Source organism: Lepidochelys kempii, chromosome 11 (genome assembly GCF_965140265.1).
Source record: "Lepidochelys kempii isolate rLepKem1 chromosome 11, rLepKem1.hap2, whole genome shotgun sequence".
NCBI lineage: Eukaryota > Metazoa > Chordata > Testudines > Cheloniidae > Lepidochelys > Lepidochelys kempii.
In genome coordinates, this window is record NC_133266.1 from 36,321,804 (window position 1) to 36,342,768 (window position 20,965).

The window sequence follows — 20,965 nt, forward strand, 5'->3', positions numbered from 1 at the left end:
TTTACCACACCTCCTTCAACCAAGATGACTGACCCCTGCTGTGATCAGTATCTCCCATGAAGTCCAAAGTGCTTGGTTCCTTTGTCATCTTAGGTAAAAGATAACTTGCGGTTCTCTGCCCCAGCTTTATGGTCCAGTGAACTTTTGAAATGTATTCTCAAAGTCCAGTGGCACAGTTGTGAGGAAAGGTGCCTTGGAGTCTGATGGAGATGGTTCCATGCTGGGTTCTTCTCTGCTGTTGCTTTCTATAATGCAAACTGATTTGTCCCTGCAGCCTCCAATTTGCCATTGAATGTCCTCTTGACTGTGATTGCCAGTTTTCTGTGATTGCACCTGGATGAAGGCATCAACCTTTTCTTTGTCTGGAAAAAACCTGTTTACCTACTCCCCAAACTTGTCTGGTTCAAACACATAAGAATGGCCATACTGAGTCAGACCAATGGCCGGTGCCAGATGCTTCCATAGAAGTGAACAGAACAGGGCACTTTATTAGATGTTCCATCCCTTGTTGTCCAGTCCCGCTTCTAGAGGTACCCAGACCATAGCATTGCATCCCTGACCATCTTGACTAATAGTCATTGATAGATAAATTCATGGAGGATAGATCCAACTCTCTTTTGAATCCCGTTATACCTTTGGCCTTTACAGGCTCCCCTGGCAAGGAGTTCCGCAGGTTCACTTTGCTTTGTGTGAGGAAGTACTTCCTTATGTTAGTTTTAAACTTGCTGCCTATTAATTTCATGTGTTATGTGGAGGGGTAAACAACACTTCCTTATTCACTTTCTCCATACTATTCATGATTTTACAGACCTCTATCAGATTCCCCCTTAGTCTTCTCTTTTCCAAGCTGAACAGTCCCAGTCTTTGTAATCACTCCTCAAATGGAAGCTGTTCTATATTGGTTTTCCAATGATAACTTGCATGATGCTTATTAGATACAGATTATGACATAATTGAATTGGAGTACAATGAACTAGTCAGGCCAGTTGAAACTCGCTACTTGACGCCAGTGAACCTCTTGCCCTCTGGCACTTGGGATGCTCTTAGGGTCACACTTCCCCTAAAATAGCTGTATCATACTAATGAGAGCTATGATTAACATAACTTGTGAACAATTAAAAAAAAGAAAACTCTGGAAAATAGCCATTGATTTCTTACTCCAGGCTTGGATGTAATTCTTCCCTGCACCTCTTCCCTCCACTCTTACCCTCAAAAGAAAGCTGCAATTCCAGTGCCTCTGCTTCTCTCTTTCCTATCACTTAATACCGGTTTTACACAAGGAAACAGTACAAAAAGAAAAAGAGAGGCAACTAAACTTGGGTCAGCATAAAATTTGCGATGAAACATGCCCAAAATGTAAGTTAGAGGGCATCTATAAGGGAAATTTGGATGTACCCATCAAAAGATACTCAATTTGTTTAGCTAAGTTTCACAAATCATTTCATAAATCTTTTAACTAGGTTTTTTTACTTAATTTGGGGCTGGATTGTAGTCTCTTCCCACAAAAGGAGAAGCTAGGGAGTCAGTCTTCCTTACTGGCTGGTGTCAAGTAGGGAATGCTAGTTCCAGAGTATTGACTGTGGAAATCTGATGGAAAGCTATTGCTTCTTAAAGTACTACCCAATTGAAGCAGCAAGAACTTCCCACTAGGCTCCATTGCCTCTGCTGCCACACAACAAAGAGGGAGTTAGAAAGTGAGTTGTGTTATCAGGGGAAGAAAAGTAGCACAGAGGGGCCCCAGCCTCCATATTGCTTCCTAGTTCAGAATGGGACTGGGGCTGAATTTTTTAGCAGATCCACGGCACTGGGAGCCTGTACATACTAACCACGGTGTAACCTTAATTCTTGGAAACTCTGTGGGTTCTTGCTGGCCCAGCTGTGGGCTTCCCTGTGGGAGGAGATTATTCCTTTAATAGGAGAGGCAGTTTTCAAAGCTTAACATATCTTTTTTTGGTTCTGTGATTTTTAGACTATTATTTTAGATTAATTTTCTTTTTAGAAATAAATAGTGCATTTAAAAGAAAATGAAGATTCAAAAAAATCAGTTTTGATTGATTGCAAACATTTTTGGTTTCTTTAGCTGTAGGATAGCACTTCTTAGCAAATTTCATTTCTTTACAAGTAAAGAAAAATATAAATAATTACATTTTTTACTTTTCACATCCACAGAGAAATTTTAGTCATGGCAGACTTTCAAGGAACAGTTACTTGAAAGTCATGGTGAAAAGGAAAAAAGTCATGGATGATAATAAAAGAAAGTCAAAGCAGTAAACTTTGTCTTGTGCCAGTTTTTTAAAAAATCTTTTTCCCTTTATTAGTGCAAATGACAAAAACAGTGATACCGTTTCCAGTGTGAGGTTTGACAGCTGAACTCTATAATCTCAAACTAACCCTCTGTATTTTCAAAATATTTTCTTGGGAGAGGGGGAGAATCTCATGACCCCTTGGGAAATTAAAGTTCTCACAGAAATTCCATTCATGTGCTCTTTTGTGTTGCGAGAATCATTGCAGAGCTCCTGCTGGTTATTAACTTCCAAATCAGCCCAGGGTTTAACTTTGTGGCTTTCAGTTAAGTTGATTCAACTGCTTATCATCACATTTCTTGTCATAGATCGTTCTTTGTAAAATCAAAATGAAACATGAAAATTACAGACTATCTAACATGCATGACAAAAGTTGAGCCCTTTAAAGGTAAAATTGACATGGGAATTTGAGAGAGAAAATACAAAAAAAAAATGAACAAAATATCTAAAGAGAGACTTAAAAGTACAGCTTTTATAACTAGGAATGGCAGAATTTTATATTTCATAATTTCAACAAATAATATCAATATTATTTTTAAGCTTTTAATTTTATTTAAATTTGCATAGTTGCACAAAATTAAGCATTTTAAGCATTTTACATTTTTTTATTAATTTAAATTTTCTCAGTTGTGGGAAATTATGAGGGGGGGACAATAAATCAGACAATTATTTAATAACAGCAGAGATTAAGATTCAAAAAGTTATAACCATTAAAACACAAATTGTCAACATCACAAGTCAAAACATACAAAGTAAATATCCTTAAATCAACTCTGAACTTTGCAAGCAGCATTTTTCTTTCTTTGCCTGTCTATAAATTTCAGCTATTATCACTGGAAATATTTTTTCACTTGTGTATGTACAGTGAAATCAATGTGTACTGACATTTACCAATTAAAAAATCTACTCCTTCCAAGAGTACCCTATATACTTCCACAGTAATGCTTTTCACCATGGCATGGTGTAGATAATTAATTTTGTCCCAGCAGAGGCCTCTGAATAAGATGATGTTGGGCGGTCATAAGGCAGTTATAAATCAGCTAGCACAGTGGGGAATGGGTTAGCTGTTTAGTTTCTATTCATCCCTGGTGAAAACACCGTCTTTTAGGAATTGGGTGAATGCACACTTCTTATTCAAACTGAGCCTCCTCTGTAAGCCCTCTGAAAAGGTTTTCAGCGTTGAGTTTTAAAACAAAATGAAAAGGATTGTAAGACTTTTTTATTTTCGAGCTGCCAGCTCATTTGAGCTACAAATATAAGATTTTGCTCTTTATTGCAACAAGGAGGATCTCAACATTCACATCCAAGCAATTTGGGTCTACGGTACTTCTAAGTCAATCTCCTCTTTGGTCGCTAACTTTGCACATGCACATCAGGCAAATACTCCTGTTTGTACATGTAGTTGCATGTCAAATTGGGAACTTTACTCTCCTTTCTATACAGTACCTTGTCTGGCAGTCATGGGATATTAAAACAGATGCATACACTACATCTTACCCCTGAAACCTGAGGGTCATCTCATTAATCTGTGAGTCCCTTAGCCCTAGGCTAGTGGCATCTCCCTCTAGAGCCTGTCAAGGCCACTCATTCAGTCAGCCTGAGGAATTCTGAAGAGAAACTCAAGGCCCAATCCTAAAATGTTCTAAAATCAGTGGAAGTTTAGGGTGCTCAACACCTGAGGATCAGGCCCTTAATGAGATGCTTTTGCATTTCTGTGTCTCTTTTGGCCTGAAAACAGCCTGTTTTCAAATTAGATTTTAGTGCTTTCCACAAAGGGGGTAACTGTTGTAACAAAAGATACCTCTCATCATGAAAATAAATCTGTTATACCCCTTCTTCATGGATAGCAAATTACTACTGGGTTTGGTGTTGTATTTCTGTTTACTTTCCTATAATGTATACAATACATCCCAATAAACAGTCATTCAGAAACAAAAGTGATAGTCTATTTTGTATATAAAAATCCCCATAAAAATTACATTGTAGACCTTGATTGCATGGTCAGTGGTCAAATTTTTCAGTGCTTCATTGCTCTTGTTCCTGTTACAGGTACATGTGACAGCGTTGCAGCTATGAGTGGAATTTTAAAGAGGAAATTTGAAGAAGTTGACGGCTCCTCACCCTGCTCCTCTGTGCGGGAATCTGATGATGACATTTCTAGCAGTGAAAGTGCTGACAGTAGTGATAGTGTCAATCCATCCACTTCTAATCATTTTACCCGTAAGTACTAAAGTTGTATATAAGCCACATTGTTTTTCTCTATAAGAGAAATCATATTACATGGCTTAATAATAATTCCTAGAACTTATACAGCACTCTTCAGTAGATCTGAAAGCACTTTACAAAGGAGGCCAGTTTCATTATTCCTGTTTTACAGATGGGAAAGCTTAGGCATAGAGAGAGGCAGTGACTTGCCCAAGGTCACTGTGATGGTCCCTGGTTTACAGTCACCCAGCAGGCTCAGGCATTTTGTCTTCATATTTTTAATTCACTTTAATATCTGTACAAATTCTTTATTAGTCTGATATATTTTGACTAATATAGGAACATAAGACATAGGAAGGAACTTTCCAGGTCATTGAGTCCAGTACCCTGCTACTGCAGGCAAACGTTATATACTGCAAGCCCTTTAAAACATGCCATTTGGCTTAGATAGCTACATATTAGTAGTCAGATAACCTCAGAATTTGCAGTATTTCAGTGTATCTTACAGCTGGTATAGGGAAGTACAAAGGGATCGTTTTGCAAGATACTGCAGGTAACCTTATCTATTTGTCTTGGATAAAATTGGCAAGTTTTTAAGCGCCACATTCTATGCAGCCAGTATCATGAAATATAGTGCTTAGTATCATCTGCTTTGGTGTACTATATATAATAATACTTTCTTTTTAAATCAGAATGGTCACACTATAAATGACTTACTGAAATATGCTGCAGATCAGACAGTGATCCTGGCAGCCACTGGTCACAACAGTAGTTTGCCTGCTCCAAATAGGAATTTTCTTCTATGTAGTGAACAAATATTTTGTGGAGATAAGTATTTGCTTCAAGGTTAGCAAAAATGGGCAGATTATGGGATTAGAATATCTGATGAGAATGAATTTGTATTTGGCAGTGGAGTGTTGGTTGTATTGAGGTAGTTTTTTTTTAATACTGAGTTGAATATTTTAAACAGTCTAGGGCCAGGTTCTGCAACTCTTTGCACAAATAGTCCCACTGAAGAAGTCAATTGCTTAATTTTTAATTGGTTCATTTAACTGAACTGGAGATATCTGCATGAGAAACAGTCGCAACTCCTGATTTATTCAGGTTTTGACAGGTTTCAGAGTAACAGCCGTGTTAGTCTGTATTCGCAAAAAGAAAAGGAGTACTTGTGGCACCTTAGAGACTAACCAATTTATTTGAGCATAAGCTTTCGTGAGCTACAGCTCACTTCATCGGATGCATACCGTGGAAACTGCAGCAGACTTTATATACACACAGAGAATATGAAACAATACCTCCTCCCACCCCACTGTCCTGCTGGTAATAGCTTATCTAAAGTGATCACTCTCCTTACAACTTGATTATCATACACTCCTTTTCTTTATTCAGGTTTTGTACATTATTCCCCTTTAGTTTATACACAAAAAGTGCATGAAATTCTAAATTTACACAGATCCTAAACCAGTACATTGAAACTTGAGTTCAGTGTGTTCACTTCTTCCTCTTGTACAATATAACCCATAACCATTTCAGAATATGGGAATTAAATTACTGTGTGATTTAGAGACGGCATTCCTAGATCTCATGAAATCTTTATGCTAATTAATTAGTGGGAAAAACTACCTTACAAATTACTGAGATTTTTTAAGTGCAGACATATTATTTTATCCTGCTAAAGGCTATCCATAATTTATCGATTTGCCTTATATGCAGAAATTAACTACATTGTATATATTGTATCCTAGCTTTTTCAAGGAAACAACTCCATTGTGTCTTGATCATATGATGTGAAACACCTTTCTACAGAAACATATCTGTCTTTTAAGGAAAATATAGGTTATACATTCCTTTATCATATGGAAGAAATTACATACGTAAAATGAAAAAAATCCCAGTCATCGTGTCATTATGTCCTATCTATGATTATGTCTGTTGAGTGAAATGGATTACTATGACTTGGTTAAATATAAACATTCACCGAACTGGTGAAAAGCATTTTGTGTAACTAATGTGAAGAAAAAGGGGGCGGGGGGGGGCGTGCGCGCATGCGCACACACGTGCAGACATACAATTTAAACACATTTTTAAGAGAGAAAATTTTGTGGGTTTTGACTTTGTGATAGCTATTGCAGCCCTGAATTATAATTCAGATGTTCTGATGTTGTTTTTTGATGGCAATACTCATGTTGGCAGATTTTCATTCATGCTGGCAGGTGACAAAGATGTGCAAGTGTTTTTGTGCTGAAACTGCTTATTTTCTCCTTTCCTTCATGCTTTTTACTTCTGCTGATGTCCATCACTCATCTCATGTGAACATGTGTTCAGCTGGCTAAATTAGACTTAGGAAAGGTATCCTGTTAACTCTGGTCACATATTTTCACTTCCAGCCACTCTGCTCATTAGAAATATAGACACCTTTGTTATATTTAGGTTCCTTGGAACGCTGGTGAGCTCTTACATCAACAATATACTTCAGTTGTCCAGCAGTTCACTGAAAGGAAATAGTATACCTTATTTTAACAATATATATATTTGGTTATATTTCAATAAAAAAAGTGGTTGAGTGATGGAGTGAACTGTCCAGTGTGGATGATTTTAACCTACTAATAAATCTCATTACCACTACAGGGTCAGAAGTGGTTAGTTACATTACCTTTTTCCTACCAATTGTCTCACAAAGGGCAGGAAAAATAGTGGGCAAAATGTCTTCTTTATTTATCTTGTTTTCCAATTAATTTAATGTTAATTTTAGCACAAGGATACTACAGCCTTTTGACCTCTTAAACACAAGAAGATACTAAATGTTTAATATGCTACTTAGAACAATAAAACCCCATAAACCTCATTACTCTATATCAGTGGTTCCAAAACTGGGGTTCGCGAAATGTTACAGGAGGTTCTCAGGAAAAAATTCCCTAATGGCGACAGAGCTTTCCCTAGGGACCCCAGGCAGCACGGGGCCAGCAGCCCAGAGCCCCTGGACTTCCAAGAGCTAAGCAGATCAAAGCAAGCATATCTATCACACTGAGGAGATTTGAACTTCAAGACTCCTTATAAGAAATGGAAAGGGAGGTGGATATTTTTTGCTCTTTTTAAAATTAAACAGGCAGCTAGTATTGTTTTTAAAATTATTATGAAGAACAAGTTACAAGCTTTGTTGTAATGTGCGTTGTTTGCCTGGACTGCTCAAGACCTGAATGCTTGTGTAGGAGGAACTCTTTGAGTTGGTTTCTTAAATACCTTCATGCTGTTTCACATCTGATACTCCTTGATGAAACATAGGAGCCTTGTCTTATAACAGGCTTATTCAAAGTAATACAAGCTACAAAAGTGAGATCTTGGAAGAGTGTTGCTGTTTTCATAATGTAATAAAAATACTGTAATGATAAATGATAATTCATAATAAATAGTGTGTAATAAGCATGTCATAAAAACAAGTTGTATATTTCCAAGATCACTGCTTTTATAATTATACTCAGGTAAATGAGAAAATCCATGGAAATATTCATTTTTAGGAAGGGGTTCGCAAGACTTGACATTTTAGTGAAAGGTTTCATAGGTTGTTAAAGTTTGGGAACCACTGCTCTATACCTATTTATAAATTTAATTAAATCAGACATTTTAGTCAACTAAAAATAGCAAGATATTAAGTAAAAATGTTAAAAGTGGTATCTTTTGAGTATTAATATCCCCTACAACTTTTGGACATGGTACTGTGAAACCCCCTTCTTATGTAAGTAGTCTTCACACAGGAGTCAAATGATTCCATTGTGAGCTTCAAGCAGATAAGCTGTTAAACCTTCTACTTTTATCTTTTACTAACCCCAGGTCTGTATTAAATACAGTTTTGTGGTTGCTTTTAATTTTCCCACTGTATCCAACTGATGGAACATAAAACTCCTCTCAAATGTAACCTTCAGAAAATACCTGCCAGTCAGCAAGAACCCATTTGCTTGGTCAAAATTAACAGTAATAACCAGATACCTTTGTAATTTACTGAGGCATCCCAAAACTTCTGTTTCTTACTGTAGTTTTTTAAAAGCTATGACAGTTTCTCTGTTTTACAACAGAAACTGTTGGTATAATTCTACAGTTTTGCACAGCTTTTCTGTAAACTAAACTGATATAAGACATTCCTAAAATAAGAGTTTCCACACACAGATTTGTGCCAGAATAACAGAAAGTGTGAATCACAAACTGTGACACAGTAGTCAGCTCCTTAAGCATAGTGGTGCCTAAAGGTTGTGTGGTGTGGCCATTTTGGGTTTTGAAATGTCTGACCTACAGAGTTGGCAATAGGCATAAGCAGACTAAACAATTGCTTAGGGCCCCAAGCAGCTTGGGCGGGGGGGGGCACTATTAATTGTTAGTATGTGTTGGGGGGGGGGGGGATATTCCTGATTAGGGCCCCCGGTCGCTAGCACTGGCACTGATGACAAACAAGGACCTAGGAGATATTGGTAGAAAGGAAGCAGTCCTGGGAATAAATGGTGTTTTGGAAAAAGTCCCATCACTGTTTCTTTAAGGACTCCAGACCTAGAGCCTTGCAGAGTGGGTGGGACAAGACTTCGCTCTCTCCCCTGACCAGTGGAGATACGCTGTCTCCCCTTCCTTAAAGCTCATATGCTGCCTTCTCCCTCATAGAAGCTCATATGCTGCCTTCTCCCTCATAGCAGGACAGACACCAGCAAAGGAAAGTTTGTATGCTGAACCCTCAGAGCCCAGGGACTGATTGGGGAAAGGAGACAGCTGAAGGAGAAGCTAGTTAAGGCCCTATAGTTGGCCTAAACTGCAACCCAGCTCCAAGGAAGAGAGCTGGAGAGTCCTGTGTTAAGGGGAGAGACTATTGAAAGTACAGGCCAGCTCCAAGGACGAGAGATGCAAGAGCATTGTCTTCAGGCATTGCTTTTCTGAATTTGGTCAACAGCAGTACAATATTACTGACCATATCAAGGACCAGATTCTTAGCTGGTATAAGTCAATATAGTTCCACTGAAGTAAAGGGGATGACTATACCAATTTACCCCCAGACTTGCTTTTTGCCCATTCTCAACCAAGCAGGATTCAAGCACAGCTTAGGGTTAGGGCTTAAGGCAATATTGGTAGTATTTCACTGATATGCATATATTACATTTAGGGTACAATGTTGATAAGCTAAAATGCAATAGTTACTATGACATAAGACATTATTTCTGAGTAGCCACATAGGAGAATATTGAAGTGACATGGTAACTTTCTCTACTGGTAATATCTTGATGACTATGTACCTGTAAGCTGATTTGTGTTACCACCGCATCTACTTTAGTGTATGTATGATTCATCATAGACTGGGTTTGAAACAATCTATTTACATCAGATAGTCACCAAAACAGAAAATAGCAATTTGATTCCGAGTGCACCAGTTTATAAGACAGATTGTCACTAGTGTTCCTTATTTCTGAATATATTAAATTGTCAGACTTAGAAATAGAAACTTGAAAGTTTTAACACAAGTGCATAACATTAAATCTTGATTGTTTTTGAAATACTGTTCTAAATATTGTTCTTTAGCTTCAAGAACAATGTTTTTAAATACAGGCATTGGAAAACTACAGCTTTTAGTTAGTGAGTAACAGCAGATCTCAGAAATATTTGGCCAGAGCTACTGGTAATATGGAAATATGAAAAGTAAGTTGAATGTACATGCTTTAATTTTACCTTTACAAACAGTGCCCTGAGTTCATATGGTAAGGGTCTAAATTCAAAAAAACATATGTACTGTATCTTCAAAACAGCTTTCTGCAATATTTTGAATAAGCACGTATTTGACAAGCTTCATTACCTTCCAGGTTAGGTTAGAATCAACACAGCTTGGAGACCCCAGAAGGAGGTGCTGGTATTGTATGCTTGTACATAGTCAGAAAGTGGCATATGTTCAATTTCTAGAATTCTGGTATATGTTTTACTATATACCATATATTTATACAGCTATAGGTACAGTATATTTGTAGTGGTTTAACTTAACTTTTTTTCTAGCACTTAAAAATAAACATAAACAAACCTTTTCCTGTCTTGCTATTTAAAAGTGATTTACATTTTAGATAGTTACTCTGTGCTTAAAAACATTTGATTAATTTAAATATGCCAGTAAAATTGCTAGTTTTAGAAAAAGCCAAGATACTCTTTTCCAAAATTTTGTATTTCAGTGAGAAATTAATTTCCTATATTTTATCACTTCTACAGTTTCTAGGAAGAACCTTTATGCACTTTGGTTCAAGAAAGAAAATATGTTAATTGGGACAATTGATGAAACAGGTTATATGCATGTAGAAAAATTTTTCATTTTAGTCAGCTGCTTGTGTCCTTGATATTCCTACTTTGACTTCCCTACACTCAGTAAATTTCCACTGGTGGTCATCCAGTCACCTTTGGTTGTCTTAATTAGATTGTAAACTTTCCGGAGCTGGGAACATTTCTCTTTTTGTGCATTTTAAAATACGGTGTAAATTTACAATGCTATATAAATTATTTAAATATGAAAACACTATATTATGGGCTTTAGATTGTGGTTAAAAAAAAGCAATTTATTTTTATTGTAATGTCTGGCCCTTTCTCTCTTGTCACTCCTGCATATTTATTGCTTTTACATTTTCCATGGTCATATAGGTATATAGTTAAGTTTTATATAAGAGATTAATTTCCATGTTTACTTTCGCTGCTTAGTACAATGTCATCCCTAATGTACATCATACAGCCTTTCTGCCTATTAGGAGATTACCTGGGTGAGGCAATGGGGGGAGTTGACATAGAGCCAGCATAACTGCCTAACACCAAGGAGAAGCCACTGCTGCTTCAGCAAGGGCTTTGAATAGGAGCCTCATCTAGTTATTAATCCAGACAACAGGGGGACCTTTTCCCCCATGGAAAGCAGTTATAAACCCCAGGCACTTTGAGTACATTTGGTTGTTGCATTTCAAATAAGCTTGTACGCTAAAGTAGGAGAATAAAATCCAGCACTGTATAAACTGGAGTGTTTGGTCTCTCTAACCCAGTCTGACTTATTTCACTTGACTCACCACTAATGTAGATGTTTTACATGTACAACTGATACATTAAAACCTTCCAGTAAAATTAAATGATGGTTAGTTGGTAGCTATATCCAAGCGTGTATAGTAACAGAGTGAAGTCTCTTTAAAATATACATTAAAAATATATTTCCCTCATTCTCTTAACCCATCCATCGACACAAAGAAATAATGGAATATTGCACCAGAGGGTTGTATGAAACTCATTTGAACTAGGACGTACACTGAAAATAGCATGGGCACATCATATGTCAGCCAGTTGCACTGCCTCTGTCACACTTGCGCATTTCCTCTTCTCTGATCCCACGGAAGCCTTTTCCTTCCTTGATTTTTTTTTTTTAAATATTCAGTTGCTACTCATTTTTCTGTCATTTCTTGATACCTTACACCGTTTCCTTTCCTCTTCTTCTGTTGGATCTTTGATCATCCTCCTGCGTGCCCTTTGTCTAGCGCTTCCACCCCCGATGAAGTTTGATTTTTAGATACAAATTGTCTTTCAAAGACCAGCAGTTTGGGGATTGTGGAGCACCTTGATGGCTTACAGTCAGCAGGCCCTGCTATATACTATTTCTATTACGGTAGCACTTAGAGACCCCAAGTGGAGATCTGGACCCCAATTCTGAAACTTGTCTTCTTTTTCTAATTAATCCCATGAGTTCTGAATAGTAGAGAAAACCTTATGGACTAATTCTCTTGCTCCTCTGAGGGTATGTCTACACTACGAAATTAGGTCGAATTTATAGAAGTCGGTTTTTTAGAAATCGGTTTTATATATTCGAGTGTGTGTGTCCCCACAGAAAATGCTCTAAGTGCATTAACTCGGCGGAGCGCTTCCACAGTACCGAGGCAAGTGTCGACTTCCGGAGCGTTGCACTGTGGTTAGCTATCCCACAGTTCCCGCAGTCTCCGCTGCCCATTGGAATTCTGGGTTGAGATCCCAATGCCTGATGGGGCTAAAACATTGTCGCGGGTGGTTCTGGGTACATATCGTCAGGCCCCCGTTCCCTCCCTCCCCCCGTGAAAGCAAGGGCAGACAATCATTTCGCGCCTTTTTTCCTGAGTTACCTGTGCAGACGCCATACCACGGCAAGCATGGAGCCTGCTCAGGTAACCGTCACCCTATGTCTCCTGGGTGCTGGCAGATGCGGTACGGCATTGCTACACAGTAGCAGCAACCCCTTGCCTTGTGGCAGCAGACGGAACAGTACGACTGGTAGCCGTCATCATCATGTCTGAGGTGCTCCTGGTCGCCTCTGTGAGGTCGATCAGGAGCGCCTGGGCAGACATGGGCACAGGGACTAAATTTGGAGTGACTTGAGCAGGTCATTCTCTTTAGTCCTGCAGTCAGTCCTATTGAACCGTCTTATGGTGAGCGGGCAGGCAATACGGACTGCTAGCAGTCGTACTGTACCATCTTCTGCCGAACAGCCATGAGATGTGGATGGCATGCAGTCCTTCTGCACCGTCTGCTGCCAGCCAAAGATGTAAAAGATAGATGGAGTGGGTCAGAACAAGAAATAGACCAGATTTGTTTTGTACTCATTTGCCCCCTCCCCTGTCTAGATCACACTGCACTCACTCACAGAGAAGGTGCAGCGAGGTAAATCTAGCCATGTATCAATCAGAGGCCAGGCTAACCTCCTTGTTCCAGTAACAACGATAACTTAGGTGCACCATTTCTTATTGGAACCCTCCGTGCAGTCCTGCCTGAAATACTCCTTGATGTACAGGCACACCCTTTGTTGATTTTAGCTCCCTGAAGCCAACCCTGTAAGCCGTGTCGTCAGTCGCCCCTCCCTCCGTCAGAGCAACGGCAGACAATCGTTCCGCGCCTTTTTTCTGTGCGGACGCCATACCAAGGCAAGCATGGAGGCCGCTCAGCTCACTTTGGCAATTAGGAGCACATTAACCACCACACGCATTATCCAGCAGTATATGCAGCACCAGAACATGGCAACGCGATACCGGGCGAGGAGGCGACGTCAGCGCGGTCCCGTGAGTGATCAGGACATGGACACAGATTTCTCTGAAAGCATGGGCCCTGACAATGCATGCATCATGGTGCTAATGGGGCAGGTTCATGCTGTGGAACGCCGATTCTGGGCTCGGGAAACAAGCACAGACTGGTGGGACCGCATAGTGTTGCAGGTCTGGGACGATTCCCAGTGGCTGCGAAACTTTCGCATGCGTAGGGGCACTTTCATGGAACTTTGTGACTTGCTTTCCCCTGCCCTGAAGCGCATGAATACCAAGATGAGAGCAGCCCTCACAGTTGAGAAGCGAGTGGCGATAGCCCTGTGGAAGCTTGCAACGCCAGACAGCTACCAGTCAGTTGGGAATCAATTTGGATTGGGCAAATCTACTGTGGGGGCTGCTGTGATGCAAGTAGCTCACGCAATCAAAGATCTGCTGATATCAAGGGTAGTGACTCTGGGAAATGTGCAGGTCATAGTGGATGGCTTTGCTGCAATGGGATTCCCTAACTGTGGTGGGGCTATAGACGGAACCCATATCCCTATCTTGGCACCGGAGCACCAAGCCGCCGAGTACATAAACCGCAAGGGGTACTTTTCGATAGTGCTGCAAGCTCTGGTGGATCACAAGGGACGTTTCACCAACATCAACGTGGGATGGCCGGGAAAGGTGCATGATGCTCGCATCTTCAGGAACTCTGGTCTGTTTCAAAAGCTGCAGGAAGGGACTTTATTCCCAGACCAGAAAATAACTGTTGGGGATGTTGAAATGCCTATATGTATCCTTGGGGACCCAGCCTACCCCTTAATGCCATGGCTCATGAAGCCGTACACAGGCAGCCTGGACAGTAGTCAGGAGCTGTTCAACTACAGGCTGAGCAAGTGCAGAATGGTGGTAGAATGTGCATTTGGACGTTTAAAGGCGCGCTGGCGCAGTTTACTGACTCACTTAGACCTCAGCGAAACCAATATTCCCACTGTTATTACTGCTTGCTGTGTGCTCCACAATATCTGTGAGAGTAAGGGGGAGACGTTTATGGCAGGGTGGGAGGTTGAGGCAAATCGCCTAGCTGCTGGTTACGCGCAGCCAGACACCAGGGCGGTTAGAAGAGCACAGGAGGGCGCGGTACGCATCAGAGAAGCTTTGAAAACCAGTTTCATGACTGGCCAGGCTACGGTGTGAAAGTTCTGTTTGTTTCTCCTTGATGAAACCCCCCGCCCCTTGGTTCACTCTACTTCCCTGTAAGCTAACCACCCTCCCCTCCTCCCTTTAATCATTGCTTGCAGAGGCAATAAAGTCATTGCTGCTTCACAGTCATGCATTCGTTATTCATTCATCACACAAATAGGGAGATGACTACCAAGGTAGCCCAGGAGGGGTGGTGGAGGAGGGAAGGAAAATGCCACACAGCACTTTAAGCACAGCACTTTAAAAGTTTACAACTTTAAAATTTATTGAATGACAGCCTTCTTTTTTTTGGGCAATCCTCTGTGGTGGAGTGGCTGGTTGGCCGGAGGCCCCCCCACCGCGTTCTTGGGCGTCTGGGTGTGGAGGCTATGGAACTTGGGGAGGAGGGTGGTTGGTTACAGAGGGGCAGCAGTGGCAGTCTGTGCTCCAGCTGCCTTTGCTGCAGCTCAACCATACACTGGAGCATACTGGTTTGGTCCTGCAGCAGCCTCAGCATTGAATCCTGCCTCCTCTCATCACGCTGCCGCCACATTTGAGCTTCAGCCCTGTCTTCAGCCCGCCACTTACTCTCTTCAGCCCGCCACTTACTCTCTTCAGCCCTCCACCTCTCCTCCCGGTCATTTTGTGCTTTCCTGCACTCTGACATTATTTGCCTCCACGCATTCGTCTGTGCTCTGTCAGTGTGGGAGGACAGCATGAGCTCGGAGAACATTTCATCGCGAGTGCGTTTTTTTTTCTTTCTAAGCTTCACTAGCCTCTGGGAAGGAGAAGATCCTGTGATCATTGAAACACATGCAGCTGGTGGAGAAAAAAAGGGACAGCGGTATTTAAAAAGACACATTTTATAAAACAGTCGCTACACTCTTTCAGGGTAAACCTTGCTGTTAACATTACATACATAGCACATGTGCTTTCGTTACAAGGTCGCATTTTGCCTCCTCCCACCGCGTGACTACCCCCTCAACCTTCCCCCCTCCCTGTGGCTAACAGCGGGGAACATTTCTGTTTAGCCACAGGCAAACAGCCCAGCAGGAATGGGCTCCTCTGAGTGTCCCCTGAAGAAAAGCACTCTGTTTCAACCAGGTGACCATGAATTATATCTCACTCTCCTGAGGATAACACAGAGAGATAAAGAACGGATTTTGGTTGAATGCCAGCAAACATACACTGTAATGCTTTGTTCTACAGTGATTCCCGAGTACGTGTTACTGGTCTGGAGTGGTAAAGTGTCCTACCATGAAGGACGAAATAAGGCTGCCCTCCCCAGAAACCTTTTGCAAAGGCTTTAGGACTACATCTAGGAGAACCGCAAATGCCAGGGCAAAATAATCCTTTCACATGCTTGCTTTTAAACCATGTATAGCATTTTAAAAGGTACACTCACCAGAGGTCCCTTCTCCGCCTGCTGGGTCCAGGAGGCAGCCTTGGGTGGGTTCGGGGGGTACTGGCTCCAGGTCTAGGGTGAGAAACAGTTCCTGGCTGTCGGGAAAACCGGTTTCTCCGCTTGCTTGCTGTGAGCTATCTACAACCTCCTCCTCATCATCATCTTCTTCGTCCCCAAAACCTACTTCCGTATTGCCTCCATCTCCATTGAAGGAGTCAAACAACACGGCTGGGGTAGTGGTGGCTGAACCCCCTAAAATGGCATGCAGCTCATCATAGAAGCGGCATGTTTGGGGCTCTGACCCAGAGCGGCCGTTCGCCTCTCTGGTTTTCTGGTAGGCTTGCCTCAGCTCCTTCAGTTTCACGCGGCACTGCTTCGGGTCCCTGTTATGGCCTCTGTCCTTCATGCCCTGGGAGATTTTCACAAAGGTTTTGGCATTTCGAAAACTGGAACGGAGTTCTGATAGCACGGATTCCTCTCCCCATACAGCGATCAGATCCCGTACCTCCCGTTCGGTCCATGCTGGAGCTCTTTTGCGATTCTGGGACTCCATCATGGTCACCTGTGCTGATGAGCTCTGCATGGTCACCTGCAGCTTGCCACGCTGGCCAAACAGGAAATGAGATTCAAAAGTTCGCGGTTCTTTTCCTGTCTACCTGGCCAGTGCATCTGAGTTGAGAATGCTGTCCAGAGCGGTCAGAATGGAGCACTCTGGGATAGCTCCTGGAGGCCAATACCATCGAATTGTGTCCACAGTACCCCAAATTCGAGCCGGCAACGTCGATTTAAGCGCTAATCCACTTGTCAGGGGTGGAGTAAGGAAATCGATTTTAAGAGCCCTTTAAGTTGAAATAAAGGGCTTCATTGTGTGGACGGGTGCAGGTTTAAATCGATTTAACGCTGCTAAATTCGACCTAAAGTCCTAGTGTAGACCAGGGCTGAGTTAGAACTGGAGTAGATTAGAAGGAGGTAATTTTTGAATCAATAATGGAACTACAGCATATCGGCAAGCAGGCAATGTGTATACCTATGCAGGGTAGCTAATGTATCTCAGTGGCCCTTAAAGTACATATTGGATCAGATTCACCACCATATTCCAGCTGCTCTGCTCCACTAGCTATAAACTTAGTTTAACTGGCCAGTGCCAAGGATGCAGAGCGCCAGTTAAACTAGGTTTATGGCTGCTCTGCATCACTGGAGTGGTGCAAAGCAACCAGAGCATAGCAGTGAATCTTGAACTATTATGCCTACAGGTGAAATTCTCTAGTGTGGTGCCAAGGAGCTTCAGCTGGCTTTAGTCTCTAACCACTGCCGTTACCAGACAATGAATTAGAAAACAGATTATTATTTATGTGGTTGGTTTCATTTAAAACATCTTAAAAAAACCAAAACAGTAGCCCACGCCATTCAAATCTTTGCAGGAGGGAAAAAAATCATAAACTATCTGGAAACAAATGGACAAACAATGAAATTACAGAGTGCTGGTACATTGTGTTTCCAGAAAAACGCACTGCTTAATAAAGGGCTTGATGCCTGCTGCATGAGCTTCCATTGGAGGGTTAATTTAAGATGGAACCCAATGCATAGAACATCCAATATTTTGAAAAAGAAATCCAATCCATCCAAAAAGCATGGGTCACAGTTACCAGGTACATAGCCAAAAGAGATGGTTGTATTCCATTGGCCAGACACAGATGGGAAAAGACCTTTGTGGTCTAATATGATTGGGCTGGGCAGAATTCCATATTTATGTTTTTATAATTTCAATGGGTACTAGAGATGTTTGTATTTTAACAGTTTTTAAAAAATTATTTTTATAGACTTTAAAATTTTTGAAGTTGAAAGAAATTATGGGGAAAGTCAAACAATGGTGGGGGGTGTCAGACAATAATTGGGGATATGATTTTTTATGTTAAAGTTATGTGTAATTCATGGCATAGTCATGATAAAAGATAGATGATTTTATGCTGTGATTACAGCAACCTTGTGAACCCTGCTGCCGCTCATTAACAGTTCATTAGTTTTCTTTGATCTAGTCTTCTTTTGAAACAGGCTCAGAACTAAATCAAAGCACAGTAACTGTTAATCAGTGCTCAAATTATGGGCAGGGTTCCCCTACCCCATCTGTCCCCCCCATTCCACTCCGTCTCCCAACATAAGAACGGCCATACTGGGTCAGACCAAAGGTCCATCAAGCCTAGTATCCTGTCCTCTGACCGTGGCCAATGGCAGGTGCCCCAAAGAGAATGAACAGACAGGTAATCCAAGTGATCCATGCCCTGTCACCCAATCGCAGCTTCTGGCAAACAGAGCCTAGGGACACCATTCCTGCCCATCCTGGCTAATAGCCATTGATGGACCTACCTTCCATGAATCCCCACTCTGCAGATCCTTCTTCCCACTGCAGAGCTCCTAAAAGGGGCAGGGCTGGGTCTTTGCCCCTCTCGTTTCCCATATCCTTTGTGTTGACAGCTCCCATTCTTCGCCCTCTTTTCTCCTTGTAGGTGCCCTAGTCCTCACCCTACCTCCCTCCTCCATCCCTGCTCACTACTGGCTTGCCTGATCTCCAACACACACACCCAGCCACCACCAACCCCTTTTCCCATCTCTCTCCCCAGTCAATTGGTGGAGAAGGTGTGGTCTGAAGGCACACAGCAGGCACAGGATAGTACCAGTCTCTGCTAATCAGTGGGCCAGGGTACTGGGCCATGCCTCTCACTTCCTGCTGGTATGAAGGGATTCTCCATCAGAGATTGTCAGAGCCTGGGATTTGCCAGTCAAGGTCCAGGCCTGGGCAGCAGGTCTCACCGGTAGGCTAGGGAGAGAGATGGAAAAGGATGATGGGGAGCTGGAAGCAGAGGGGACCATGGGAGTTTGAGGGCCTGGGGACCTACAAGGGAGAAAGAGACTGGGACATGAGGGGGCAAAGACCCAGCCCTGCCCCTTCTAGGAGCTGCACACTGAACAGAGGGGTTTGCAGGGAATCAGAATGTAAGTGGGGGACAGAGATGGGGAGGGTCTAGAGCAGGGCTGGGAAAGGCAGAGGGGGTCTGAGATGCCTAGAGCTAGCGGATGTTGGGTAAGTGCAGAAGGCTTGGTGGGGAGGCAGTGGTAGGGGCAAGGAAGCAGATTAGAAATGGGGGCAGGGCAAAGGCAGACAGGATTTAAGGGTTAGTACTGGGTAGGGGTGGAGGCAGCTGATGAAAGCAAACTAAGGAATTGTTCATATGGACCCTGCTGCCACACATCTTTCAAAGAGGATTTGATCAAAGCAAACTAATATTCTGCATGCACGATATGGCAAAATTCCTGGTTCTATGACAGTGGTGACTACTGTGACACAATTGCATCCCTAACAACAATTATTTAGTGACCGTAGATGTTGAGATTGAAAATGTTAAAACTTTATAACCATTAAAACACAAACTGTCAACATCACATGTCAGAATATACAAAGTAAATATATTAACATCAGACTCTAATAAGTTCTCAAGCAGCATTTTTCTTACTTTGCCTATAGGTAAATTTTGATTATTATCAATGGAAATATTTTTTGTCTGTTTGTTCGCACACAGTGTATCAACATTTACTGCTAAAACCCTAATCTTTCTAAGCCTATCTGTGATCAACTAACAACAGCTTCCCTACACTATCTGCCGATTATAAACTCTAGTAACAAATGCACCTTTAATAACGGGCAGGTATCTCAGTTACTTCTGCCAACAGCATCATCTCATTCTTATCTGGATTAAGTTTTAGCCAACTGGCTCTCATCCATGACCCCAGTGACACAGGTGTCACCATCATACTGAAAACGGCACAACCCACGTCTCCTCATTATCCTTCCTCATTATCCCTCCTCACAGCCCCTAATACACATTGAAAGGAACGGTTCCATTTGGTTTTCCTGCAGAACTCCACATGTGAGTCCCCTAAGGGATAACAAGCCATTGCCTCAGCCCTGCCTTTGAGATTGCTTGGTTAGGACGGAGCATTAGCAGTCCTGTCCACTCCTGAATAGACCTGACACATTTTTTTCCATATTTAACTGAAACTTTGTCATTTTATATATGTTTTGACCAATTATATAACTGTTCAAAACATGGGTGAGGAAAAGTTCTAGCAAAAAAACCTCCCAACATTTTCTGCCATTTTTCTAGGAAATTTGGAATGTTTCTAATTTTTCTCACCAGTGTTAGTTTTTAGTATGGCCCTTGAGGGTGCTAGAATTAATAGCATCCATTAATACTATGTCCCCACTGCATATCTTTTCCTTCACCCAAATGATACATGTCCTCATGGAACATGCTGGTTACATGTAACCTCATACTGAGTGTTGTGTTCCACTTCCTTGTCTTTGTGGTGGATTGAGAATGTTGAAGAGTAACATCACGTTCTTTGAAATATAGGAGTATCTAAATTCTTCCATATTATATTTATGTAAAGGAAACAATGCATGTTTTATTTGGTGAAAGGATCCATAGCACTAATCATTACCTGAACCTACAGCTTTAATTAGTTGTTTAATACCTCTTAAAATACTTATGCTTAATTGTTGATCAGTGGTAGCAGTTTAAATTAGTTAAATGTGGTGATGCTAGTTCAGTATGGGTTTGAAAATATTTAGAAGGTGAAGCTGAAAACCAGGAACTTTTTTTCTTTTTAATGGCATTGTGCAATCATCTGTATTACCTGCAGCCATGTTTGGTAATTGATTGATAACGTCCTGTCATTAGCATTGGTGCAAAATGTATTAGCATGTTGTGAAATCCCAATATTTTGAAGTGTTTTCAAAGATAGAGCAGATTAATATGATTGTTTTTAAAACAGTGGGTTCATCTGGATAA

At 41.4% G+C, this 20,965-nt stretch overlaps 1 protein-coding gene across 13 annotated transcripts in view; it reads left to right on the top strand.

The window, feature by feature from the left end:
- CSRNP3 (cysteine and serine rich nuclear protein 3) overlaps window positions 1–20,965 on the top strand; it is a 161,171-nt gene that overhangs the window by 102,834 nt on the left and 37,372 nt on the right. For all 13 annotated transcript variants that reach the window (XM_073305688.1, XM_073305689.1, XM_073305691.1 and 10 more), the window contains one exon: window positions 4,353–4,523. In XM_073305688.1, the coding sequence (XP_073161789.1) occupies window positions 4,353–4,523 (171 nt within the window). The remainder of the gene's footprint in view (window positions 1–4,352; window positions 4,524–20,965) is intronic.